The sequence below is a fragment of the Prinia subflava genome, chromosome Z (assembly GCF_021018805.1).
Source record: "Prinia subflava isolate CZ2003 ecotype Zambia chromosome Z, Cam_Psub_1.2, whole genome shotgun sequence".
NCBI classification, from domain to species: domain Eukaryota; kingdom Metazoa; phylum Chordata; class Aves; order Passeriformes; family Cisticolidae; genus Prinia; species Prinia subflava.
In genome coordinates, this window is record NC_086283.1 from 58,568,512 (window position 1) to 58,595,605 (window position 27,094).

At 46.6% G+C, this 27,094-nt stretch overlaps 1 protein-coding gene across 3 annotated transcripts; it reads right to left on the reverse strand.

Annotated features, from left to right (window-relative positions):
- Positions 1 to 1,776: 1,776 nt before the first annotated feature.
- On the reverse strand, positions 1,777 to 27,094 carry SLC49A3 (solute carrier family 49 member 3). Of its 3 annotated transcripts, none has more exons than XM_063422773.1 (10): positions 26,409 to 27,094; positions 17,614 to 17,772; positions 16,532 to 16,751; positions 10,764 to 10,840; positions 10,509 to 10,646; positions 9,818 to 9,934; positions 8,124 to 8,276; positions 6,176 to 6,333; positions 5,109 to 5,221; positions 1,777 to 3,680 (listed from the first exon to the last, which is right to left on the reverse strand). In XM_063422773.1, the coding sequence occupies exons 1-10, from the start codon at positions 27,006 to 27,008 to the stop codon at positions 3,526 to 3,528; spliced, it is 1,890 nt and encodes a 629-aa protein (XP_063278843.1). In that variant the 5' UTR covers positions 27,009 to 27,094; the 3' UTR covers positions 1,777 to 3,525. The 3 variants fall into 3 exon arrangements, 1 of the variants encoding a protein (XP_063278843.1); XR_010083475.1 differs by lacking the exons at positions 1,777 to 3,680; positions 5,109 to 5,221 and adding exons at positions 6,449 to 6,518; positions 6,611 to 6,723 and having other exon boundaries at positions 6,196 to 6,333; XR_010083474.1 differs by lacking the exons at positions 1,777 to 3,680; positions 5,109 to 5,221 and adding an exon at positions 6,449 to 6,723 and having other exon boundaries at positions 6,196 to 6,333.

The following is a 27,094-nucleotide window of genomic DNA, read 5'->3' on the forward strand; positions in this document are numbered from 1 at the left end:
AGCCGTGTGTAAGTCAGTGCACTGTGCAAGGCTCAGTCACCTATCAGTGACATCCCTGCTACGCCACCTCAGTAAGCAGCACCTCTCTGGAGAGTGTGTCAGGTCTCTCAGAGAGTGTGTCTTCGCTCTCACAAGTCACCTCCTGCTATCACCCATTGCCTTTTCTTAGTTGTGCTGGCTGTGATGTGGGACCAGATGGGGCTGCCTTACTGGTTGTTATTTAGGGAGCAGATGGGGCTGCCCTACTCAGCTCCAGTGCCTCTCGTGATGTGGCAGGTCTTTCCTCTTCAGTCTGCAGAATAACAAAGTGGTTATGCAAGGGCACTTCAGGCTTCAGGTAAGTCCCCCTGCAGTCCTTGCCATTGCAAGCTTCCATTCTTCTGCATCATTAGCCCACTCACTTCTGTGTGTGCTGGTGAGGGAGGTTTTTTGGCTGTTTGGTTGTTGGCTTATGGGGCCATTGCAGGCTGAGCTTGGGACCAGCTATCTAACACCTTCTCAGTCTTCCTGATGTTATGCAGCCTTCTCACTACCTTCTGCAGCTCAGCCACCTGCTGCAGAAGGTGTGCATGTTCTGCATGCATGTCTGCTGCCTGTGCCTGGCCCAGGAAAAACATGTCTCTTCTTGCAGTCTGAGATCTACCCTATCCATCCTGGTGATGTCTGCTGTCCCCATCAGACAGAACTGCTGTAGGGAGAGGCTGCACTGCAGACCCCAGATTGCAGCCACAGCAAGATTGTGTATCCCTGCCTGTTTCAGAGGGCTGCTCTGACCTACTGCTGTATTGGGACCAGTGACATGACTGCCCCATCTCCTCTACTTCGCCTTCACAGAAACAGAAGGGCTCTAGTGAGACCCAACCACAGCCAGGACCATTCACCTTTGCAGGAGGCTTCCTGGAGTTTTCCAGTGATGCCTACAGACCTAATTGTAGAGGTCTCTGCTGGGGTCATGGAAGACCACTCCTTTGGCAGGGATGGGACATGGGTCCCCAGCATACGCAGCCCATACCTTAACATCAAAATCCCTCTGTTCTGCTAAGATTTCAGCTTCACATCTTCTATAAGTTTCCCAGGGAAGGACACTTCTGTAAGTGAGCTGTGAGATAAGTTATACAGTCTTGAAGAGTAGAGTACACAGCAGAAAGTACTTCAGCTGTGGTGGTAATTGCAGACCAGCATTGACACTCGAGCCTCTTTTGTTCCAAACACAAAATGTGAAGTTAGCTGAGCAGGAACAGCTGATGGTGCAAAGTAGGTACCTGCATGAGCTGCCAGACCACACTGCTGGCAGTGCCATCATGCCTTTATGGCACGCTGTCAGGGTAAGACAAATCATACAGTGAGGGAACAACTACTCATTAGGAATCCAGAAAGAGCCTCACATACCTCTATGTCTCATGCATTACTAGAGAGAAAAGTCTCCCCCTTTTAGAATCTCTTTTATGTGCTTGCATAAAGATAATAGTGTCCCAGCTGGTCCAAGACAGACTCTCTGACCAGGGCAACAGCAGGTTTTGGAGACAGTTGCTAGCAATATTTCCTTACTCCTTTAACCTATCCTTCAAAAGAGCTAACCATAGTTTAACCTACAGCTAATTTCAGATGGTCATTTTAAGAGTCTGAGATTATACTTCACACACCGTCAGTGTAAGCACAAGTTAATGACATCTGGCAAATAAAGGGGCCTTCCTTTGTGCTGCACAGCAGATCCGACACACCCTTGCATCTACAAAATGCTTTTTAAAAGATTGATACAGTGAGAAGAGGTTAATCTTTTCTTAAACCACCCTTTATTAAAAAACATAAAAATTTGTAAATATATAAAATTATAAAGTATGAAGTGCTTCTTGCTTCCCAGTACAGTGGAATTCAGAAGTACTAGGTAAATTTGGTGTTAATCTGTTTGATGTGTTAGTTCCAGGTCTGCAGAACTGACCAGCTAGTTTTGCAAAAGACAGCTAATCTCATTCCTCTGACAGGTTTAAACAATCTTGTTTTACTTTGGCTTCAGACTTCTTTCCTGCTCCTTTTGACAAACATCAGTGCTTACTAGTTAGAACAAGGCTGGAGCTGTAGGAATGAGCAGGCTCCTTAGAAGGATGCAAAGAGGTGTTTTACAAAGGGAGAGCCTTCCAGTTGCTAATGGGGAAGAGAATTCAAGCACCGAGAGAGCTCCTTTGTAGTGTTCCTTGGGGTCAGTGTGTTCTTGGCATTGGGATCATCTAGCTGGACTGGATAAAGCTAGTCACAGGTTCAATTTGTATCAAGGCCCCTTAATCAGATTCCCTTGAAATACATATAATATGAAGCATCACAAAATCCCAACGATCTAATTTTTTTTTTTTACCACATGTTATATAGTAAGAATTTCTCAGGTTGTACACCTAGACCTGAATTCCAAAGCAGGACAATACACTGCTGTGGAAGTACTGTAAAATGAAAATTCCAGTCATACCCATTGTAATTGTCAGTGTAACTAAACTCCAAGTGGGATCTTTTGTGTCACTTCCTATCTCACCTAACACTGAAGAATAGATGTCAGTTGCAGAGAGAACTGCAAAGTGTTTGTTGATGCTGTTTCTTGGTGTCCTCCCCAAAGCCCCCATTACCCACAGAAACTTATGGCAAGTCCCTGCACTGAAGTAGCACCTTTGCCAGTTCTTCTGCCAGCTTCCACCACGCCAGGCACTATGGTGTCATTGCCCAAAGTATGATGCCCTGTAAGAGAGCATCACATTAGTCTAATACTAAACCAGCAGTGGAAGACTTCTTGTTGTGGAAAACTTAAACCACTGAAAATGCAAGAGAGCTGAAGAAACAGAATCTCGAGTAAAACAAGCTAATCCTGAATGTCTCAGCATTTAGCAGGGAACCAGAGGGATGATAAATGCTGCTGTATTTAACTTCTGCTGCTTACTAATATTTTCTTTTACAGGCACCACTATGGGCAAGGCTTTCCTTTTCTTGTAGAAGACAAAGTGATTCCTTGAAACAGACTTGTATTACAGATCACATACTTAATATCCCCACTGGAACAGAAGGATGCTCTAGCTTCTACTGCCCTTTCGCTAAAAGGCACAATTAGCTCCAACATGAGCGGAAGAGTTGTTATGGTGTACCGCAGTCCTTAAATAGAAGTTTTCTTCTGGGTTTGTTGTAGGCAGAGCTTCCATCTTTCTGAAACCTTCATCCTTGATCCAAGTACATGAAAATTGAAAAATCGCTGAAATATGATGCTGCCCTCCACTGTGACATTTCTTTAGCTTGAATCAAGTCAGCTAAAAACTTTAGTTGCGTGCACAGCTGTCCATTACCACTTTGACCTTTCTGGCAGGACAGCCTTTCTTAACAGCCCAGATCCCCAAATAAACACAAGACTGAGAGATGCACAGCAAAGGTGCTATTTGCTCTAGTCCTTGCTTGTAGTGCAACATGACACGGATATCCCAGTGCATCACCTCAGGATTGGTCCATGCCCACTAGTCCGAGTTCTTGGCCCTTGGCATCCCCTTTTTGGCCTGTTTAGGATTCAGGAACGTGTGCTGTCACTGCATCTTCCGCCTTGACCAAATCAGCACTGACTGTCTCAGCATGGAGCCGCTTGTAGTCAGTGTGGAAGAAAATGACGTAGAAACAAGCCATACCACTGCAGAGGCCAGCCAGCACCAGTACCGGAGCTGTAAGACAGAGATACACTTTTAGGCAGTGACTCCAAAACTCCCCAGGAGTGCAGAAATATACAGGTCAACTCCCCAAAACGGCACATTCTGTCTGACTCCCTCCCAAGGGATACCCTCGAGGACCGGGTGCATTGTGAGGACAGTGGGACATTGCCAGTGTGGTAACACACAAATCTTGCTCTACCTAAGACTGACACAGGAAGAGTATTTAGGTAAAATGTGGAAGGCTTCCAGAACACTGTGTCCCGCATGACCCCCCAGGCTGGAGGTCTCAACCAGTGAGCACATGGTACTTGTAGGAGTGTGTGTCGCTCTGTAAGTGTATCCATTTGTGTCTTGCGGGGTGGTGGAAAACATTACAAAAAAGATTGAATCAAATTACTTCAGCTCCACAAGGGAACAGGTCCTCACAGGTAGTACTTGTTACATCATTTGAGAGCAAAGCAGAAAAATTCACTAAACATGAACTTTTATTAAGGATAAATTTGTGTTTAAAGAATCTTTTCTAAAGGGAAAGAAAAAGTGTATCTGAAAGACTATGCAACGAAGCCTGGAAGAAGTTCTAATTTCGACAGTGTCCCAAATGAACATCTTCATCCCTTTTTCCACAGATTTTCCTGAATTTATCAGACCACAAAAGGAATAGGAATGGGTACCTGATTCCAAGATACAGCTCTGATCTGATTAAATGGCAAATTGCAGGCTTTCAGAGATGAAGCAGTCAAATTGCTTTTTGGGCACACTTATTATGAAGCCTTGATCCCTTACAGATAGTAGATCTTATTGTTAGGGGGGTTTCTGCTCAGCCAGGCAGGATATATTTAATAGGTGACGGTCAGCCTTTGCTTACTGTCTCCCCAGGTGTCATCATTACATAAACACAAACCAGTTGAGAGATCAAGACTAGGATTTAGCCTACGCTAAAACACTCCTGTTTATCTCGGTTGCTGTCACTTCTAACCAGCTTGGAAAGGAGGGGAAATCTGGAATAAGTCAGAACAAGGCTATACGAGTATGTTACAAACACAGGCAGCTGTGTGTGCAGAAGAAAGGGATGTAGCTTTCAGTCGAAGCATTTGTAACCTTGGCCTCTGATATGAAAACCAGCCCTGGTTATGCCACATAGACAGTGTCTTTCCCTCAGAACAGCTGCTTTCTAGCCTCTCAAGTCTCTGCAGAGTGACTACAAGAGAAATTTTAATGCAGAGCCAGCAGTGGCATTCATGGCACCTTAGAATTCTTTCCATTTCAATCTTGCACGATCAGTTTAGCAACAGCAGCAAGGAGTGCACCATCAGATTCAGAACGATTTGCTACAACAGGAATCAGACTTACTTGGGTTCCTCACACCAAGACCTGGAAGACAGTGGGGAGTACATGGGGTGCAACCTAGTGTCCAGCATCATTTCCCAAGCACATACTTACTTGTCCAGTCCAGGGCTCCATCCTGGTCAAGGGCACAGGTGGAGAATGGATCCTCCGAAACACGGACAGTGAGAGCTTGTAGAAGAATCATTAAAATCACACCCTCAATCTGGCTGTGGGGAGAAGCCAACATGCAGTTATGTTACCTGCCTGATGTACCAGTGCTGCAGACAAGACCACCTTTCCCAGCTGGAAGAGAATGATTCCTCTTTATGGGTCTTTGTTCTTCTAGAAGAGAAAGCTACTGCTGGATTCCTGTGGTCCAGGCGTTTGGTTAACTGTTGAACTACACCTGTCAAAAAGCTGAGGCATATTCACTGGGCAGAAACTTGGAAACACTTCTCACTGCAGGACTGAGGAGGCAAAAAAGGCTGTGGCCATAAGCCTCCTCCTCATTCACAGCTGGCTGGCAGCAGTCACTAAGTCCACAACTAGTGAGAGACAACAGCCTTTAAAGGCAGGGTCTGATGCCTCTCTGCCTTGATAACCCAAGACACCCTCACTGAGGTTTCTTGCTGCTGCACCTCCATCTGACACAAACACATGGTATCAGATCACTGGTGTCACTGCTTAGAGCTCCCCCAAGTCATTCCTGCTGAAGTCCAGGGCCAGCTCTAGGCAGGTAAATTGGTAACTGGAAGGACAGTCGCTGTCCCTCACTGAGGAGCCCCATCTCCCTCAACACAGCACTGGGAAATCCCTGTGCTGTTGTGAGAACAGGTGCCTCTCTCAAGCATGCAGTCCCCATCTGCTTCCATGGCAGGTGGTGCTGGGCATGGTTAAATCATGCTTCTTGCCAACCAAGGGAGACCTTTATCTTCCTTCTTGCTTTCCTTGCACCTCCTCCATATAGTCCTCTCTGTTTTAAAACATTTAGGTGTTCAGGTCTATGGCTCAGCCAGCCAGCTCCCCTTGCCAGAGGCATGTGCACAGAGACCAGAAAGACATTCAGCAGGACAGCAAGTACTGATGTCTATGCTCTTCTCTATCTGCACCCACACCGCTCTGTGTGTGTGAGTGTTGGGACCCAAGCTCATCTGTCAATTGGATTTAATCTGCCATCTTACCTTGCAACAAAAATCAGGCCTGTAGATGTGCCCTCTCCTACAGGGTAGGAGCACTCCACAGCCAGCTCCATGGCAATGGGGTAGATGGCAAAACCAAAGAAACCGAAAAGCGAACTGGTGATGGCCAGCGTGACAGCCTGATGTCTGAACCGAGAGGCCTGCAGGCACAAAAAACAATACCAAAGTCTCAATGTCTGCACTGTTGTCCAGAAAGCCTCTGAACCTTTAACCTGAAGGAAGTCTCAGGGGGTGACTCACCAGTATATTCCCTACCTTGTCCTGAAATAATTTTTTTACTTTCAACCCTCTGGAGTCAACAAAAGGCTACAAAATGGAGAGCTATCTGTTGAATTGAATTAAGGAGAGGATCAGCAGAATTATCTGGAAAGCACTGGTGTGGTTGTACTACAGTAACTTGACTGGTTAGTAACTTACCAGGAGTATGTTCAACATCTCTCTAGGGCCAAGTTAAACACACACCTCTGTCCCAAAGCAAAGTAACATTTTGGAAATATTTGCATTAGGCTACTTGTGAGAATTCTGGGTTGCTGCACCTCAATGACAAAGAAAATCAGTCAGATGTGTTTGTAACACTGGGATTTTAACATCAAACACCCAAACAGAAAAGCAAACAAATAACTAGTGAAATATTTACAAAACCTGGAGATTAGTTTAGTGGCTAGAACAGCCTTGTCCTTAACTCTGGCGGAAAGAGCATGACCTTGTCCATCCAGGCCTACTAAAGGTGAAGTACTTTGCAGCCATGCTGCTGGTACCTCCTTCCTTGACCATGTAATAAATTCCCACAGAGGAACACAAGGTGCCTGTCCTGGTATGGCAGCTAACCTGGCCCAGCTAAACTGGTTCAGTCAAGGAAAACTCTACCTGTCTGGAATCTGAGTTCAAAGTGCAAAGGGATCAAACAGATTTGAATGGGTGATTTTTGTTCTACTACTTTGAACTAACAGTTCATCTATATTGATGAAGGTAAGGAGGGAAGGGCAGGAGGAACAGGTTTGCTTGTTGCTCCTAACACAGCCTCTCAGTCCTTTACCTGAGTCCAAGTAAGCTGATTTGTATTCAGATCATCCTCAAAACAAATGCCAGAGTACGAAAGGGGAATGCAAGGTGTGCTTTAGGCACCTTGTCCTACATTGACGGAAGCATTGCATTTGTCTGTCTCTTCCAAATGGAGCTACCATCTCTGGGGTGGTGGCCCCAGGGAAGGTGTGATCACCCTCTAGTTAAAGTCTGGATTTTTCACCACACAAGAGAAATGCACAAGACTGCTGGGAAAGCAGAAACTTGCACGATTCTGGGTCCTCTGCTGTGCTGTGTGTCGTGATCAGATTCCTGCTGTGTGATGGCTCCCACTGGCAACAGCTGTGCTTGAGTGCAGTACTTGTACCCTGGCCTCATGGGTGTAAAGTCTCCAGGCTGTGCATTCCTCTCCTGGCTGAATTCAAGTGTTCTCCTCTTCTGCCTCTCTTGTCCCCCTCAAGGAACTATTTCAGAACTAGAACATAAATAGGTGCTTTCCGCTAATGTTACAACCCTGACACCCACCACTGTTAAAAGCAGGTGTTGGGAAAACATGACATGCTTGTTCATTTTTGTGATATAAATACTTAGCAATTCTTTCTTGTTTTCTTTTGAAAGAATGGTCTCAGGAGTCAGTAAGCAAACATAGTGAACCAGTATAGGAAAGTAAAATTATGACTATTTATCTATATCACAAATTTGTCTGTCTCAGACTCCACAGTGACCGTCAAATCCTCAGTAAAGGGTTTTCCTTTAAAACATTCCTAGCCCAAAGAGGTAATCCCAAAGCATAACACAGGGCTTAATAAACACTATGACATCAAACAACCTTGGTTTAAGCTGATGATTTATCAGATGGCAACACAAATAAGCCCATGGGAATGGCACAATGTAAGGGAGAACTCACCACTGCAAACATGATGCTGGCAAGTGCACTCAGACAGAAACTGATCTTGGTGGACTCTATGAACTTCCTTGTCCGGTCGACATAAATGCCTAGTAGGAAAGCACCCAACAAACCACAGACTGTGAACAGTGCACCATTCAGGCCAGCAAAACCCTGGAGGACAGAAGAATAAGTAATGAGAAACTAGAGCAATTAGGAAAGAGGTTTTAATGTAACTGACCATCTGCCAGCTACCTGTGGTTCACTTACTGAGGTAGGAAAAGCTTCCTTGCCCATTGCAGCCTTCACAGGGCTCTGAATAGCAAAGGACAGAGCCCAGGTGCTTCTACAAGTGTGTGGGGACAGCAGGGTGACAACACTTCCAAAGGATGACAAGTCTCTGTACATCTGTCAAGGCAGAGCCATAGCAGTTCCCTGGCGTTAAATATTCCAGCCTGGAGCCACTGGGCTCTTCCGGGGCAGTCAGGTGCTTTGTCCACAGCGGTAGCAACAGGCCCAACTGCCCTGGGACGTGCTGATGTTTATAATTACACTCCTAGCCCTTTTCCTACCAGAGACCAGCACTGGCACACCCAAACCATGTTAGAGGAGACACTGGCTGTGACAAAGTCTAATCACACTTAGGCAGTGAGCAGTGGCTAGTACAGGGTATGTGCTCTGTTGCCTGTAGTGATTGTGCTTTGCTTGTAGCACTTCTTGAGCTCCATAAGAATCCAAATGCAAACAGCAACCCTGTAAGCAGGGAAGCTTTTAACAAATTTGGAAAAGCATTTTTGGGACCCTCAGGGGTACTGGAAGGAAAGGGTACAAGGAATAGCTTCTCTGGGCTAAAGGGCCGGGACAAGCTGGTCCCACAGAGACAAAATCATGATGTATAGAAAGCAAAGCTGCAACGTTTAAGAGGTTTCCAGTTAAAACCCAATGGAGCGTGTAAAATGTGACCCGGCTATGGAGCCCTGAGCCAGATATCAGATCTGGGAGCTGAAGAGGGGGTGGACAGAGACCAGACATGTAAGTGTACATACATGACAGCTGAAGAGGTGTTTTAAGAGGACCCCCGTGGCAATACAGGCACCAGGACTCAAGTGCAGCCTCCTGAGAGGAAACACCTGAACTGGGGTGGCCTCTTAATAAGTAGGAGAGAGAAAGCAGCAGGAACCAACTGGGAACATACTGTGCTGAACTGCAGAAGAAGTTGACACCTGCTGCTGTCATAAGAACAATGAAGTAACAGCTGTCACAGTACCACTGACCTCTTCTGCTGCCCTGGCTTTTATGTAAATCTGTGCAAAGAGGTAAAGGTGCTTCCATCATGTGGTCTTCAGTTTCACTCTAGGGCCTGCCTGGACCCCATTCTACTCTGGAGTAGGTGGCAGAAGGTTGCATAGACAGCAGCACTCTGGAGTGGCTTAAAAAAATCACAATATTCTTTTTACCTAAAAAATTTTTCATTTACAAGTGGGAGCCTGGCCATGGGCAGTAATGAAAATACAGGTCATCTATTATACTAAGAGTTTGGCTGTGTTCTGGATTAATCTACTGCTAAATCTATATTAGATAACATGAGAAAATAAGATATGAGACTGCAGCGTATTCAATTGTCTTCATTTTGGTCTGAGTCCTTTATGAGGGAAAATCAATTTGATTGTATCATAGACAATGAGGACAATGGGGCAAAAAGAAAGAAGACTCACATTTGAATACCCCTTTTCACAAAGGATCTGTTCTAGCAGAGCTGAAAAGCAGGTGAACATCCCAATTCCTCCTCCAAAACACACTGCCAGGATGATGTATGGCTTGTTTCTCAGGAGCTAAAAGAAGAAGTTAATGTAAATAAGTGGGGAAGGAAAAGGGCCTGGCTGTGATTGCAGACTTGGGCGTCAGCAGCAGCAGATTCCTCCGCTGAAAATGCTGACATTTTACCCCCTGATGATTGACAAAAGTACGGCTTTGTCCTGCCAGTTCAGCCAGAGGACAAGTTACAGCAGGGACCATGTAGGAAGGAAGGAACTCTTCAGTGCTCAGGTCATTCCTTTGCTTTGCCACGTGCTGTCATACCTGTTACCACTTCTGCTCAGAAGACTCAGGTTGTGTGCTCCTCTTGGATAAGCCCAACTCTGCCTGTTTGAGCTATCTGAATGGCCACCCACCCACAGTTGAATGGTTAGAAGGCATCTCTTGCAGCACTGCTGTAAGCAGCTTCCACTCCCAAAGGAAGGAAGGAATGAAGGAAGGGATGTTGATCTCCTTCGAGGGCCTTTCCATGGCAGGTTTGGGGGAATAGCATTCAGAGTCTGCCTTGTAGGCAGATCATTCAGCATATCCCTATCTTGCAGGGCTGCATCCCTCACTCCAGCATGCCAGTCCCTATGCTGTCACACTTACCATTTTGAGCCCTGTGAAGAATGGCTGTGAGTTGGAGTTAGTGGCACTGGCTGACGGAGGCGTTGGCGGCACCTTCTCACGAATTCCCAGAGTTGCTAGAGCACAGGCTGTTACTGCTGGGACAGCATAAATACCCAGCTACACAACAGAAGGACAAGACAAGTTACCAGTCTTTCCAGCTCCACTACCTCCAAACAAATAAATCAGCTGGACCCAAATCATCCCAGCTGACTGATTAAAGCAGTTTTCATTTACCATCAATGGAATGTGCTTTCCTTCAGGAACTAGTGCAGGTGACAACAAATTTGCTATAAGAATGCCCAAGGGATTGGCTGGAAGGAAATAGAAAAGAAAAAGTTTTTTCATGCAAGCAGTCAGAATCGTGTATCCACCCCTATTGCACCACAGCTGCAGTGTGCAGCACTGTAATGAACAAGGAGAAAACAAGGCATATATAGGGAGAACCAGGAGGGGAGGGGAATATTTGGAGAAGTTGACTGCGTAGTCTTACTATTGCCATATGTGTTGCCTCACCCCCATGAAATTCCTTCTATAAAACCACCTCCCTTCAACTCCTAACTGTTGTAAACTGTTTTTCAACTATGGACTATGATGTCCTCATCCTCACAAGGCTGTGTCAGTAAATGTCAGGCTGAAGGGACAAAATTAAAATGGGTGAATCCATGTCATCTGTCCTGGTGTTACAGAGGCGTTTTTCCTTCTGTATTCCCCTATGCCATTAGCCATGTATACATTGGGTAGAGGATTCCCCTGCTCAGGCAGGAACAGCCACAGCTCTCTTAGCCTCTGCTGCCATGACAGATGCTCCTTTCCCTTAATTGTCTTAGTGGCTACTTAACTGCGCTTACACAAATATGTCCATGTCCTTCTTATACATAGGAATCTACAACCAGACACAGCTCTTCAGATGTGGACAGGCGACCTCCCTCAAGCTGCTGGCTTTAATGTTCTTTATGAGGGTCACCAGGATGCCATTACTTTTCTTTGTCAAAAAGCCATGAACAGCACTCTAAAGTGACACTAGGTCGTTCGTGAGACCTTTCAAGTCTTTATACTTGCTTTGCAAGGGCCAGGCAGATACACAACTTGGTCTCTGCTGCCAGCTGCAAACATTACATGGCAGCAGAGCATCTTGCAGATTTTGTACGAGAGGAGGCATTTGTATTATTATGAGTCTGGAGTGTGAGCAGTGTGTGAAGCAGCACTCCTGGGGCTAAGGTTGGAAACATCCAAAATGGCAGGTGACAATTTTTTAATGTTAAGGCAACATTCTGCAAACAGTCAAACAAGTACAGCTGCTTTTCTACTAGTGTGCAGGGATGGGGTTGAGAAAGCCAAAGCCAGCCTGGTGAGTCTGGTGAAGGGCAATGCGAAAGGCACCCTTAAGAACTTTAGCAGCAAAAGGAAAGTTAGGGAAATGTGGGCCTGTTCCTGGATGGGGCAGGATACTTGGTGATAAAGGACACAGAAAATATCAAGGTATTCAATGCCTTCTTCACCTCTTCTGTGATTGGTAAGACTGACTTTTAGCTCTGAGTCCAGAGGTAAAGTTTGAATCAATGAAGATTTACCCTCAGTGGAGAAAGACTAGGTTGGAGAACATTAAATAAGCCAGACACACACAAATCCATGGGACTGACAGGACGCATCACCACTAAAGGAACAGATTGTTTCCATTGCAAGGCCATTTTTGTTACCTTTAAAGGGCCACAGCAATTCCAAGAGGCTCCTGAGGACTGGAAGAGAGCAAATGTCACTCCCATCTTCAAGAAGAAAAAGGAGAATCCAGGGAACTTCAGGCCTTTCAGTCTAACTTTGTTCCTTGGGAAGGTCATGGAACAATCAGTCCTTGCCACCATTCCCAAGCACATGAAGGATTATAATGTAAGAAGGAAAAATGCTTAACTAACCTGGTAGCTTTTATACAGTGAAATGACTGCTGGACGGATGAGGAAAGAACAACTGACAGGGTCTCCATAACAACCTTGCAGACAAACTGCTGACGCACTGTCTAGTCAAGTGAACAGTGAGATAGACTGAAATCCAGCTGAACAGCTGGGCCCAGAGGATTGTCATCACTGACATGAAGACCAGCTGGAGGCCCATCATCAGTGATGCACCCCAGGGGTTCATACTGGGCCCATACAGTTTACCTGGATTATAAGACAGAGTGCTAGTTTGCAGATGATGTGACACTGGGAGGACTGACTTGCAGAAGAGATGGCCATGCTGCCACTCAGAGGCACTACAACAGACTGAAGAAATAGGCAAAGTGGAACCTTGTGAAGTTTGACTAAAGGAAATATAATATGCTGCACCTGGGGAAGAATAATAACTCATCCAACAGTACCCCTTGAGACTCACCAACTGGAAAGCAGCTCTGCAGAGAAGGACAAGAGGAGGAGTGGGTAGGGGGCCCTAGTGGACACCAACTTGACCATGAGCCACCAACATGGCCTTCTGATAAAGAAAGCCACCACAATCGTGGGCTCAGCATTAGGCAGTGTTGCCCCTGGGAGCTCGTCTTTACCCTCTACTCAGCACTAGCAAGTCCACACCTGGAGAACTGTGAGCAGTTCTCAGGTTCCCAGTGTGAGGGAGACATGAATTTACTGGTCCAGAAAAGAGAAAACGATGATTAGAGGACTGGAGCTTCTGTCATGTGAGGAGACACTAAGAGAGCTGGGACTGATCAGCATGGAGAAGCTGCTGGAAAGCAGTTTTGCAGAAGGATGTGCGGTCCTGGTGGATGGCAAGTTGACCATAAGCCAGCAATGCATCCTTGCAGAAAGGTGTCCAACAGCATGCTGGGCTGCATCAGGAGGAGCAGGTGGAAGATCATGATCCTCCTCCTCAGCTAAGCCCTGGTAAGAGACGTTCAGAGTGCCAAGTACAGTGCTGGGCTTCTTGATACAAAGTACCAAGTTAGTGGAGCAAGTTCAGTCTAGGGCCACAGACATGATTAAAGATCTGGAACATCTCTCATACCTAAGGAGGCTGGACAGCTGGGATTGGTTAGCCTGGAAAAAAGAACATTGATCAGCAGTTATAAAGATGGAACCAGACTTTTCCCAGTGGTGTACAAAGCATAACAAAGGAAACTCTACCTGAATATAAACTTCTTTACTGTGATAGCTGTTCAGCACTGAAACAAGATGCTCAGATAAGCTGCTACACCTCCATGCATGGAGATAATCAAAACCCGACTCAACACAAACCTGGGCAACCTGGTCTAGACAACCCTGATTGAGCAGGAGGTGGGATGAGATGATCCCAAGAGATCCCTTCCACTTCTGTCTGTTCTATAACGATGCTGAGGCATCATTAATAATCCTGTAGCACACAACTGTAGCTTGGGAAAGGAGTAGCCTATGATGCTGGTGAAATATTACCTCTTTTTAAGTACACGGAAACAATTAAACAGCAGTTTCCAAGGAGACAGATTACATCTTCTCTGTTGTGGTAAAATGCAGCTGGGCATTGTAGAGACTGTAAAGTAGTTAGCTGTTTCCATGAACTATCAACATGCTGAAGCAGTTCCAGAAAGTGTAGCTGAGGGTTGGAAAGGTACAGGTGAGCACTGGGCTAAATTTGAAAGGACTGAGACCACCCTAGTAATTACATGGTTTCAGTTGCCTTCTTTTCCTGGGAAGAGCTATTCCATGGCCTAGATTATGAATAGAAAGGAGGTCACTGAGCTCATCGACCATACATTACAATCCAGGGGTCCTGGTGGACAAGTCTGCAGTACTTTGTAGTGGGGCTGTGTGTTTTGTGGTCAGTGATGCTGATGCACTGAAACTCTCCAGGGTGCAGAAAATGACATAGCAACAGACCACAGTAAATGAAGACTCCTATGGATGAAGCAGAGATCACTTCAGTGGACTCAGACAACTCTTTCTACTTTTGGCACAGGAGAATTTCTTGTGATCCTCACAGGGGATGAGTTCTTGGCCCTGCACTGCTTCTCTCTGAGTAAGTCTCTACAAGTGATGGATAGAACAAACATTCAAGAGCTGAGTCATTAATCATTATGACAGCTGAGTCACAGTAATTTCAGCAGGATCCTGGGTGCAAGGTTCATATCTGTCACAAAAGCCTAGGGAAGCCTACACATAGGCATTAACAGAAGGAAGCTGTAGAGCCAGTTTCTGTATGCAGCACTGACACTGACAGTACTGGAGTGCTGAGTGCTGCCCAGCATTAATTACACAGGAAGTGGGTACTGATAAATTGGAGCAAGATGGCACAAAAAGCTCCCATCAGCAATAGGTAGAATGGAAATAAGCAGGAAGAAGTAAAGGGAAATTTGCTTCTAAAGTAGCTGGGTAAGAGCCATTCAGTCTTTCAGGACAAAGATGAGAAGTGCTGTCCATAACTACCTGACAGACAGGTGCAACAAGACTGAATACAGGAGACATAAAGAGCGTCGAGATGTTGACATTTGCCATGAGATAATTAGCCACTGGATTAAATGACTGGGGCTGCAGTAGATGCTCCTTCCAGACAGTATTTAAATTTTCTTGAAATGAAATCTTGATATTGTACTGCAGACATTATGGATATAACCAGGCATTATTAATGGAAGCCTTCCATACAGCAAGATGCGGGTGTTGCAGCAGACAACAATCACAGCCCATTCAACCTCTGACATCCCAACATGCCAGACATGAACATGCTTTAGGTCTTGGGATTCCACTGTTCCTTGGTCTTCAGGTTTGTTTTTTGCCATAGTTTGATTCATCTGGTGCTGTAGAGACTATGGATGCTGTGTCTTCTCTCACACTTGAAAAGAGCTCTTGGTTTGTAAGCTGAGGTCCCTCAGGGCAGTGAAGCACCGAGTGCCCAGTGGTCCTTGGTAGTGCTTGTATCGTCCCACACTCACAACAAAGCTCCTTCTCCACCAGGGAAGGTGAAGGTCTGTCTCAGCACCAGAAAACCAGGTGAGTCATCATATCCACCCCATTCTACAAAAAGCAGTGCAAAAATAACTTATTTGTTCTGACACCATGGATCCATTCTTGCTAAACAACAGTGCCCATGCTCTAGTCTAGCCAGCAGCATTGGAAAAGCTGCATTGGGGTGCTCTTCTTTCCCCATGCCTAACCCTTCCTGACAGCTTCAAGGCAAGGGGGAGGGAAGGTGGCTGCTAGCTGTTTTGAGGGAAGGACAGATGGAGCTGCCACACACATGCAGGTACTATGAGACTTCACAGCTGGAGCCAGTGAAACAGACCAGTTTCTGGAGCATGTCTCAAATCCTTGGAGAAGAGAGGAAGAGATTTCTTTGGCTGCTGGGTAAAATGTCACATGAAGGGAGGAAACAGGTCTATCAAGTGCAATATCCTGTCTCTATCTGTGCCTAAAGGAGCCAAGAGAGGAACGTGATTAGAGCAAGCTTATCTAGTGCCTCTCCTCCAGTTTCCCAGCTTCCAGGCAATTAGCAAGGCAGATGTGCTTTCTGCATGGATAGTCCTGCCATTATGCATCCCTAACATGTTTGTGCAGACAGACAAGAATATTTTATCTGTGTGTGCACACATACCAATTAAGAATACATGCTCAGACTTTCTACTGGATGAACTGGTGGGAAAAATGGCCACAGCAGCCTCACCTCACCTCTATGCAGTTCCAGAATTTGGTACCTGTGACCATTGGCACTACAATGCAATTTAAGACACCTTCCTAAGAAACTGCAAAATTAAGGCCACTAAAGACTTAAGGGCTGTCATCAACTTATGTGATATTTAGGCAAAGATGACAACCTGGTGTAGATTAGGCGTCTGGGTGGCTTATACTGAGCACTGACCTGGATGTGGCTTAGATCCACTACTTGTTTGCCTGTTTTGTTGCACATGACTACAAGACACTTGGGTCAAGCTGTATTTGCAAAGGCAAATGGCTGTAATACAAAGGACTTCCTCTGCCTGCTGCCTCTGACAAGCAAACAAATTGCTAGCAAGTTCTGTAATGCAGCAGTGTAACTTTGCAGTTATCACTTACACATTGATGCAATCATATTTGCTGTTGCTCTCTGGTGGTCTGGGAACCACAATGCTGCCAGCTTTGTTGGTGAAAAGATGATAAGAGGCTGTGCTAATGCACAGAAGCACTGTCCAATAAACAGGTACCAGTAGTTCTGGGAACCCAAGCTCAGGAACTTCAGAACGCTGAACATCCGGGTGATGCTACCAACCATGTTCAGCCACGCGCTCAGGAGCACCTGCAGTGAGCAGAAACAAACAGGGTCTGTGTGCTGGAGCCTGAAGGGCACAACTTGACACAATAGCATGAGCAAGGTCTCAAATGCACTACATCAGACACCAGGTGTTAGTAATCACTGCCTGCAGACCACCCCCACCCCTCTGGGCCACTGCAAGGTGCTCCTGATCCTACCCACCTCTTTAGGGAGTGTCTTGTGGTGACACGGAGCAAGGTGGCTGTCTCAGCCCCATATAAGAACCACTTTGATGAGAAATCTGAAGTTCACTAATTACACCTTGTCGTCAAGTTTGTGCCATCACCAATATTTTGCTGTGACAATCCAAAGATCATGGCAATGAATCATCCAGCTTATGGATCCTGCAAATGTTGTTCTATTCTATTAGCATGCTAGTGTTTCAGTGCTGCATTTCACAACACAGTTCCGGGATTGTGCGGAGATCGCAAGCTGGCTTAGCAGAGACCAAGCTCTGACCTGACCTTGCTTGCACTCTGCCCTGCTATTCCTTAAAATGGCCCTGCCAACAAAATCGTGATGTTGACTTCCACACCAAATCTGACCCAATTACAGAAAGCTCTTCACAGTGTCATTTCACGGTATCTATCCCTGTCAGTTGGCTAAGACAATGAAAACTAAAGCTGGAAAAGGCAAGCAGGGATGCAACTTTATTCTGATTTTTCCCGCTGCTCTCTTCACCATTGCCACAGAGGTGATGTTACTGAACTAGCATAGAGCGTTCAACGAGCGAATTCTCTGCAGCATTTGTCAAGACTCCTGTTCAAAGCGTGTACATTACTGCTCTGTGCATCTACTGCTACCTCTAGGTGAAACTTCCTCGGGGAAACGGAACACTTCAACTCACAGCACATCGGAGCCCCACACTGTCGAGGACCCATGTTGCCACCAGACCAAACGGGATTGAGATGAGAAGGTACAACATTGAGAGCCAGTTGACCATCTCCAAGGAAATGTGGAAGTAAGCAGCTGTCTTATCAGCCACAGGAGCAAACGTCAGCCACAGCTGCAAAACAAAGACCAAAAATGGGTAAGCACGAACACCTCTAACAGAACAGTAATTCAGCATCCCCTCAAACCGAGTTGTGAGGAGGCTTGCTGTCTTAGTCTCTCTTTGAAATTGTGATGCTAAGCCTGGTAATAAAAGTTCAAACCCTCAGTTACTTGGCCCAAAGCACTCCATACATTTCACTGTCTCATCCTCAATCCCCTAGTCCTGATGCTGCAGGCTGGCAAAAGCAGATGTTTTTCTGTCCCCATGTTGAACAGGCTGGCTCTGATACACTTACCTGATGGAAACCACATGGACTCATTCTGTGTTAGTATAAATAAAACAGAATCTGCCACCTCCTCTCTTCAGCTAAGACCCCCTTAAACTTGGACGGGTATTTTCAGTTCCATTTGTAACAGGTGAACGGGGCCTTGTAAGAACAACTTTACTCTGTGTCAGCCAAGTGTTACATTATTCCCTGCCTTCCTAGACAAACTCAGCTGTTAGAAGATGAACTAGAGATTGCATTATTTAATGTATTAGAATACATAACAGGGAGGAACACACAGAACAGGGGCTTCAACAACTATCCATATTTTTCTTCCAGGGCCATATCTGAACACAGCTCCCTAGACTTTGTTTTAGACATTGATTTCATGGTTCTTGTCTCCTTCTGGTTTCTTATGGGAATAAAGAGAACTGCTTGATCCTGAAATCAGGTTCTGAGATCACAGGCACAAGAAAGAAAATGAGGTACTACAAGTTAGAGGATGGTTCTGTAGATTCTTTGCCAAGATGCACCCTGGTGCTTTTCAAAAAGACCGGTCTAACCTGTCAAATGGCCTAACCATTCAATAACGTCGATTACAGGCTACCTCACTGCTAGAAGATGATCTTCCTGCTGCTGAATACTCAAGATTATGAAGATACAGATCATTCTTTAGCTAGGCTTTTTGCCTAGCGGAGATGCAGTGAGTAAATGGCAGTAACAGAGAAGTTCTGAATATATTCTCAGCAACCTTTCAAGGACTCCTAACATCAGCCCTTTCTTCTTCTCCAAAAGGAGCTGCCATGTTGTATCTCCCGTATTCAGTTCAAAGTTCACATTAGCATGCTGGGCTCAGACACATCTATGTGACATCATTCAAAGGTCTGGTACGGGATGGATTTAGCGTTTACACAGCTTCCACAGCCAGGTGAATGAAGATGCTAGGTGCTGAAGGAAGCTGTACTCTCAGACAACAGGGCGGCTAATCCAGGTCACTTTCCAGACTTCCATCAGACTGGGATGGGAGTTTAAATGTTTAATGCTAATGTAACTGTTTAGATGTTACAAGCATTACTAAGGCATGAGCATTAGTTTGCTTAGGGATGCTAAACTGCTGCTAAACAAATCCCAGCTGTGTATTTCCAGCAATAGCACTTCTGGGTTCTTCAACGCCTTCCATGTGGGGGTGGTAGTGATGAAACAGTCTACCAGGAAACAGTGTAATTAAAGAGATGATACGTTTTGTAAGCCAGCTTCAGGTACATTTTCACCCCTTCTGCTCCCCTACACAACATGCTCAACCATGCATTACATCATTAGGAAAGTGAAGCCACAAGCCAGAGCACAGCATTTTCTGTTCAGTGACTGTATGCATCCAGGTGATCTGGGATCAAGCACTGGCACAATTCCATTAGATCTAGTAAAACCATTTCTTGCAGAAAACCAAGCAGAGGGGCTGCCCCATATTCCTATCCTGAGCAAGAGCTCCAGTCCTAGCATATCCATGGAAAGTGGAAAGCTGCAGCTTGTCCAAGACTGAGCTTGTCTCTCAAAATGGGAAATGGGTTTCTTTATGAGTCTGGAGAGAAAAAGTATATTCCATTGTCTACCATGTGTTGCTCTAATAGAGAAATTCAGAACTGGGCAGTGGAGCTCAGGATGCAGCTGTAGTCAGAGAGGCCACCAAATGCCCCTGCAACAAAGAGGCAGCATTGTGGAGGTTTTCCTACACAGAGAAATACGCAGTCAGTATGCCACCTTCTGCTTTTGGTTTTCCCAGTTTTGGTAACTTCACCCACAGCAGTTAGTAAGCTCTTCTGCTGGAAGCTAGAGCCCTTATCCAACATGTTTTTCTGAAACTCTGCATTGCCAAGGCTGGTACTTACACAGGGGCTGCCCTGAGCTAAGCCCCCTCAGGTAGAAAGGTAAAGAAGATGCAGCTCTCTCTTGGTGAGGTCAAAGTTTTGTAAGCTCTAAAGATGCAGAATAGAGACAAAGAGAGGTTCTGCCCTCCACCACTCCCCAAGGGCCATTGTCCTCACTCATCTTTGGAACACCAAAACCACAGAATGACAGAATATTCTGAGTTGGAAGGGCCCCACAAGGATCATGAAGTCCAAGTCTTATTTGAATAGCCTGCTTCAAAGGTTACTGCTGTAGATCACAGTGACAGATGCAAGAGGAGAGATAATGTGTGGAGTTACAGGATGTCAGACCCCAGAATCTTATTGCTTCTGGGACAGATAAAGGACGGAGAAACAGACAGACACCTCTGTCCTTGCAGGGTTGTCCAGTCCTTGCAATTTTCAGTCCCTGCACAAGCTTCACTTTGTGGAATACACCCCTGTAGTCCGTTCAAGCTGCATGCAGCTCCGTTGCCTGAGAGGCCATACAAAACCAGGGCCTCTGTGTGAGCTGCAAAAGGCATCAAGAAGAGTCCTTGTTATGCACTGCACTTCTTCATCCGTGCTCACACATGCCCCTCCAAAGGTAGCTCAATAGATGCCACAGTGTCAATTCCTGACTGCAGTGCTGACAAGCAATTTTCACTCACCCACTACACCTCATGTCCCTTCAAAGCCCTGCAGGGGCTACAATTAACAAAAACCGTTTGGTTTTCTTTAATTAAACTTGGACAAATTTCTCAACCTGGCACAAGTTAGAGTGGTTGATGATGGAAGTCAGCAGCAGTTCACTTTCTGGGCCATTGCATGTTAATAGATTTACATGGAAGCCCATGTAGAGCCACTAAATCACAGGGATTCTTCTCTTTGCAAGTCAAAAAGCCACAATGAGTTTGTGAACTCAATCCCCTGACACTTGTCAAAACTCGCTTCCCCAACATTCTCTCTCAGATTTTGTATTAGTTGTTTTCAAATTACAGCTCCTTCTATAGTATAATCCAACATAATTCGTTATTTCACCGATGTTTTAGAACATGGTATTTGCTCCTTCAGTATTTGGTATGGACTTTTCCCTCCTTTCAGATATACATGTAGCAGGATATTGGAACAGCCAGCGTAATAATAGACAGTTTCTTCTCCAAAGGCAGGAATTTTAGTTCCTGCAGTCCTCTTCTGAGCTCAAGCCTTAGAAACATGTTCGTCTCCCTGTGGTTTCTAGGCTTAAAGATAGCATGCTAGTCTGGTCTGGAAGCCATACCTCAGCACACACTCTTCACTATAAAAACTTGTGCTTGGCAGCTGAGGAAGAGGACAGAAGGGCCCCCGATGATCCATAGGCCTGTTCCAGCTTGCACTGGAGTACAGATGTAATTCCCACTGCACACAGCTGGCTGACTGGGGAGCCATGCCCCGACACTGAAAGAGAAAGACAGAAATGTTTTCCACCCTTTCCAGAGTCTACTCATATCCTCAGTTACAGGAGGAGCCCCTCCACACCTACTTTAATAATGAAGCTTGCACCAGGGCCAGGACTGACACAAACTATCTGACTAACACTGATGTTGGGAATGGTACTGGCTCCACTTTCAGCACTCTTGCCCTCTGTTTTCATATTCTTCTAGCTGACATTTTAATTCTCCAGCACTTCCCAGAGACTGCTTCATCCCATCTCCATTAACTGAGACTTAATCTCCATTAAAAGTGGCTGAAAAGACAGATGGAGAGGGACTTTTCACAAGGCATATAGTGGTAGAACCATGGGGAATGGCCTTAAAATAAGGGAGGGTAGATTTAGATTAGATATTAGGAAATTTACTGTAAGGTTGCAGTGAGGCACTGGAACAGGTCGCACAGAGAGGATATGGAGTCTCCATGTCTGGAGTTGTTCAAGATCAGGCTGAATGAGCAACTTCATCTAGAGGAATGTGTCTTTGCTCATGGCAGAGGGGTGGAACTAGGTGATCTTTAATGTCCCTTCTAACCCACATCATTCTGTGATTCTGTGATCATGATCCTGTGACAACTGCAGGCCTGCATGGGCATTCCTGCAATCAAAACAGGTTACAGCTGTTCTCATCCTGATTCCATTTATAAGTTTTTCCATTGCCCTTTCTGATATCCTTGTTAACGCTTAGCTGATTTTCAGACATGTATCCTGCTCTCTTCCCCTCAGAATCAGCCTGGGAATCCTTTTGTTCCCTTTTGTTTTCCTCCTGTGCTCATTCCCCTTTTAACTCCATCTTCTCTCGGTTCAGTTCTTCCACCCTATTGCCTTCACTGTTTCCACTCCCACACAGACTCTCCAGGACCTATTTCACCTGGAGGATCTGGTTTTCCCCCCAACCTGTTCCAAGGGAGCCCCATGTTTGCCCTTCCTCTCATTTCTGCAGGAGATTATTGTTGTGCTGTGAGATTCCGGGTGTCTGTCTGCAATGTGGTGGGGGCTGAAGCAAGGACTCCATACAGGCTCACCAGCAAGGTGGTGCCTGAAGGCAGGACTCCCACAGGCACTACACTTTGGTAAGCAACAGGTGTGAGCTGTAGAAGGTGGCATACATGACAGATGTGAGATTTTTCGAGCTCAAAGTGCAGCAACATATATGACAATATATTGATGCATCACACGCATAACCAGGTACAGCCCTGCCAGAAGCAGTGCCAAACATGTTCTTCACAAAAGGCAAGCTGGTAATCAATGCCTACTTTCCTCATGAACAAATCAAGATTCCAAAAATGGAAAGTAAAATATTTGCAGAAGGCAAACATGTGCAATCAGGCAGAGTGGGAATCAGGCCACTTTGCCCTATTAGTGGTGCTATCAGCTACCAAAGGTTGCTATATGGAGTGCTTTTGATTGTCTGGCACACTGTACAGCTGACCAGACTGTAGAAATGCCCCTGTAGTACCTTTTATGTACAGTTACAGTTTTAAAAGGAGGAGCCAAGGGCGTTGTCTTGCATGAAGTGGGAACTTCTGCATCGTAACAGGCACCAGCGCAGCTCACCAGCCCCCGCACGGGTTTTGCACTGCAAAAAGCAATTCTGCCAGCATGCTTTCCTTCATGCACCTGAACCCTGCTTACAAGATGAGGTAAAATGTCTTTCTGTGACAGGCCTCTTTCTCCCCTGAGACTGGATAACGAAGCCCTTACACCAGTGTCTTCAAGGACTTAACCTTCAAGGTTAAAAGGGTCACACAGTTTGGAAGCAAACAGCTCATGTGCTCAGCTGAAGGCACTCAAGATGACACAGGGGTCTACGACGTTAGGACAGAGACATGATCATCAGAAAAGGAAAGATCCTTGCCAAGATGTCTCTTAGTCTCTACAGCTCTCAGGAGAAGTAGCAGGAAAAAAGAGCAGCAGCTGGTGTGCGCGTGCGTATCTGCAGGGGCACTGCTGGAGCAGACAGGTGTGGGTGAGAAGCGTGTGCACCCTGCCCTGGAGCATGCCAGGCTCCACTTGTGCAGCTCTCCTTCCTCTCCCAAGTACACTAAGTGGTGGTGTAAGTCCTCCAGCTGGTGAGTCAGGAGCCACTTGGCCAAGGGTGAGCTAGTGCCAACCCTCTGCTCCCCTGCTCCTCCCCAGCTTGCTCATGCTGCTGAACACAGAACTGGGCAGTAAACACTCTCAGTTTCATTCTTCTATCTTTCTCTGTGTCCCCAGTGCAAAAGCAAGAGAAAGTCACACAAAGTTCCCACCTGTTCAGTTTCACAGGAAGGAGCTATACGTTACAGCAGCTGCAAGCACGAATACTCCTAAACATTAAGCCTTCAGATGAAAAAAACACACTCAAAACCACAGCATAAGTTTGGCAAAACAAATCTGGGGAGAAACCACAGGCAGAGTTATGTTACCTCCCCATCAGCAGTGCTGCAATAGACAGCTGGGTATAAATCATCTGAGTTTAGCTGTGGTCAGAACATCCTCTTTGCCCACAACTTCAAGCAACAAGTATATTATGCTGATGTCTGCTTACAGCCTTCTTAAGATAAGGCAGGAGTTTCTTACACTATATTGTCAGCTGGGAATTCCCAGAAAAGCCCCTATTTAGGAAATGAGAACAAATTCCTGCTAAGGTAGTACCCACTTTGTACAGCAGGGAGAGACAGAGGCTTTTAAACTCAGCTCAGTAACAGAAACAAAAGTAAGGGGCTATTTATTGTTGGTGTAAAAGCCTCTGTATCATATCAACCCCATTTCGCTCCAGTTAATGAAAGGATGATGAAGTGGAGCAGGAGGATATAGGGAACAGTGCCCCTTTCATCACCACATGATCTGGTCTGGCTTTGCTCAATCCCACTCTAAACCACACTCCTTTCTCAGCCCGCCCTTGCTGCATGACCAAATGTGCTGTCCTGCAGTTAACTTGCTTCTACACTGTCTTCTTGACACTAAAAGTCTCCTCCATCTAGTATCATTCTGGAAGCTTGGTCCAGCAAATGAGGTCCAAGTCAGACAATTCAAAAGTCGTGTGTCCTTACTATATGCATTTGCAGACAGCCTGACACAGGTGTACACAGAACAAAGTGCTGCACGCAACGTCTGCACAGGAACTGAGGACACAACTTGCAGGGCAATTTTTCACACCACAGAACTGGTAAATTAATCTCTTCATCTGGAATTTTTAAATAGCAACCAACCACTTTGATTTTATGGACTTTCAACCACTCCATCCATTTTAATGTGATTTTTATCAGGAATGTTTATGAGAGATTTTGGCATCAGGAAATGTTTGCTTACAACTTTATACGTCAGCATAGTTGCCATTCCAGATCTTCACAATGGCTTAGAAACAGCAATTCCACTCTTGGATATTTATTAGGCACTAAGTTTTGAAGTCATAAAGTTCAGGCCTAATTCCATAAGATGGAAAAATAATAGTGTGGACAGTCAGGAAGTCGTCAAGATACAAAGGAGACAGAACAGGTAAATCTTCCAGGGCTACAAAGTTTTCAGCAACACACTGAGGACACAGTAATATTTGTAGATGTACTGAAAAGATCTCTTTCAGAAACCCTCCAGTTTCACTTTTAAGGTTTCAGCAAAGTCAAAATCTGACAAGACAACCTGGAAAAGGCTTGGTACAGTTTCCTTCACCCACCCAGAGGGGTTTATTTCTTGCCCCATAATGTTCATCTGCTGTGCCAATTTCACTGCAAGCAAGCAGTGGGGCTTTTCTGTAGTACACTTATTTACAGTCTTAAAAGATAGACTAATTTACCATTGAGAAGGTGCATTCATTTTTTTCCCATATACAGGCAAATTCTCACTACGTTTTTCCATTTGTCTACTCCAGCACTCTTGAATCATGGAATATCTAATATTTCTTCCAAGCATTTAAATGTTTGCAGGCTGCAGTGCCTGATCCTGTCTGCCAGACAGCCCGCATTCACAACATGGTAATCCTCAAGAACATGAATAATTCTACATCAGTCTGATAATTATCAACAATGTCCCCAATGACTTGATGAGAAAAGATCTGGGCTTCTTTTTCATATACTAAGCCTTGATAAGAGGAAACTTTATGGGTTTATCTCTACAACTACTGAACTTAATTTAAATCTGTTCAACAGGCAGGCTATAATCTGGTATACAGTTTTTTCAAGTCTCTCAGAACAAGGCAGTAAGAGCAGGCAAAAAGAAGTTCATACAACCATCTGTTTAGTGCAGAATACTCCTGCAGTGTTCTGTACATGCAACAGATCCTGGAAGGAAGCTTTCCTGACCAGATAAATCTGCTGTCACAGGCCAGCGATGCGGCAGAGGTAACTCCTGTTCCTCTCCCACGGCGTTTCAACACTGCTCGTCTATTCTTAGGCTAGAAACATGTGACCCTCACAGACGATGAATACTCTCTGTGTCTCCCCATGGCTTACAAAGTGGCCTCGGCAGCAACTTTTGCTGTGCTCAAGGACACATTTCGCTTCATCCCAGTCTGACTTGACGCTGCGGTACTTCCTGCTGTGCTTCTGGAGATCACACACACCTCCCGCCCCATCCTGCCCTTCCCCCGTCACCACCCCCCGATGCCCCGGATCCCACCGGTCAGAAAGGCAAGCGTGAAAGCCGAAGTCGTAATCTGAACAACAAAGTTCAAGAGTAAAAGCCGCTTATTCCGTCCATAAGGCACGGCCAGGCCGACGCTTCTCTGAACTGTGCACCTACAACCGAGTCGCGGTGCTCCAAGGATGAGGGGGTGGATCTGAGACAGGGCACTGGGGCAGAGCCCTGAGGATTACCTGGCTGCTTCTAGGAAGAAACAGGAGGTAGTTTTGGCTCCGGCGAGCCATGTCAGCCCGCCTTCCCTCGGCAGCAGCAGCAGCAGCCAGAGCTGCTCCCCAGACCTGCTGCACGGCGGGCTGCAGGGGAGGGCTGTGTGCCCTGCCTGCTCTGCGCCTCCGCTCGCTGCTCGGGCACCCGGGGCTGCCGGCGGCCGCCCCCTTCCCCACCACCCGCGGGAGGTCCCAGCCCCACTCACCATGGCGTTGGAGCAGTTCAGCAGGCACACGACGGCCAGCAGGAGCCACCGCCGTCGGTACGTCTTGAACCGGGCCGGCGGCTCCACGCTGCGCTCCCCCAGCAGGCTGGCCGCCTCGGCACCCTCCATCGCGGCTCGGCTCGGCGCGGCTCGGCTCGGCTCGGCTCGGCACTGCCCCGTCCGGCCCCGCCCCGCCCCGCCGCCCTTCCCGCCCTTCCCGGGGCGGCCCCGGCTGCGCCGCCGCCCGGCCCGGCCGGCCCGGAGCTGCGCTGAGCTGCGCTGGGGGCGCGGCCTCGCCGCGGAGCCGCGCCGGGCGGAGCACCAGCCCTTCCGCGGAGCAGGGCTCGGCCTGCCGCGCTCCCGGGCGGGGAAAGCCCGGCGCTCCGCATCGGGGCTGGCCAGGTGCGCGGAAGGGGGGGCGCCCTGGCGAGGAGACGCCTCTCCTGCTGCTGGTGTGTCCTTAAAAAACCACCAGCAGCCTCGCCCACCATCACTAGTGCCCGCTGACGGCCCCGCGTTCCCGCGGGAGTCGCCGTTAGCTCTCGCCGGCGGGCAGCGCCCAGAGGCAGCGGCCGCGGCTGAGGGGGCTGGTGGTGGCATGGGCAGGGAGAAGCCTTGCGGAGCAGCCCTGTCCGAGGGGTGATCGCTTACTGGAGCAGAAAAAGGGCTAGAGGAGAATAAGGGGA

Bases quoted from the DNA above. Each gene is read 5' to 3' on its own strand.
- SLC49A3 (XM_063422773.1), bottom strand. From the start codon at position 27,008: ATGCCACCACCAGCCCCCTCAGCCGCGGCCGCTGCCTCTGGGCGCTGC. The intron at 16,752-17,613 runs GTGAGTTGAAGT...TGCTCACTGCAG, and splicing joins GTGTGGGGCTCCGATGTGCT to GTGCTCCTGAGCGCGTGGCT. The intron at 9,935-10,508 runs GTAAGTGTGACA...TTCTTCTTTTAG, and splicing joins TCTTCACAGGGCTCAAAATG to CTCCTGAGAAACAAGCCATA.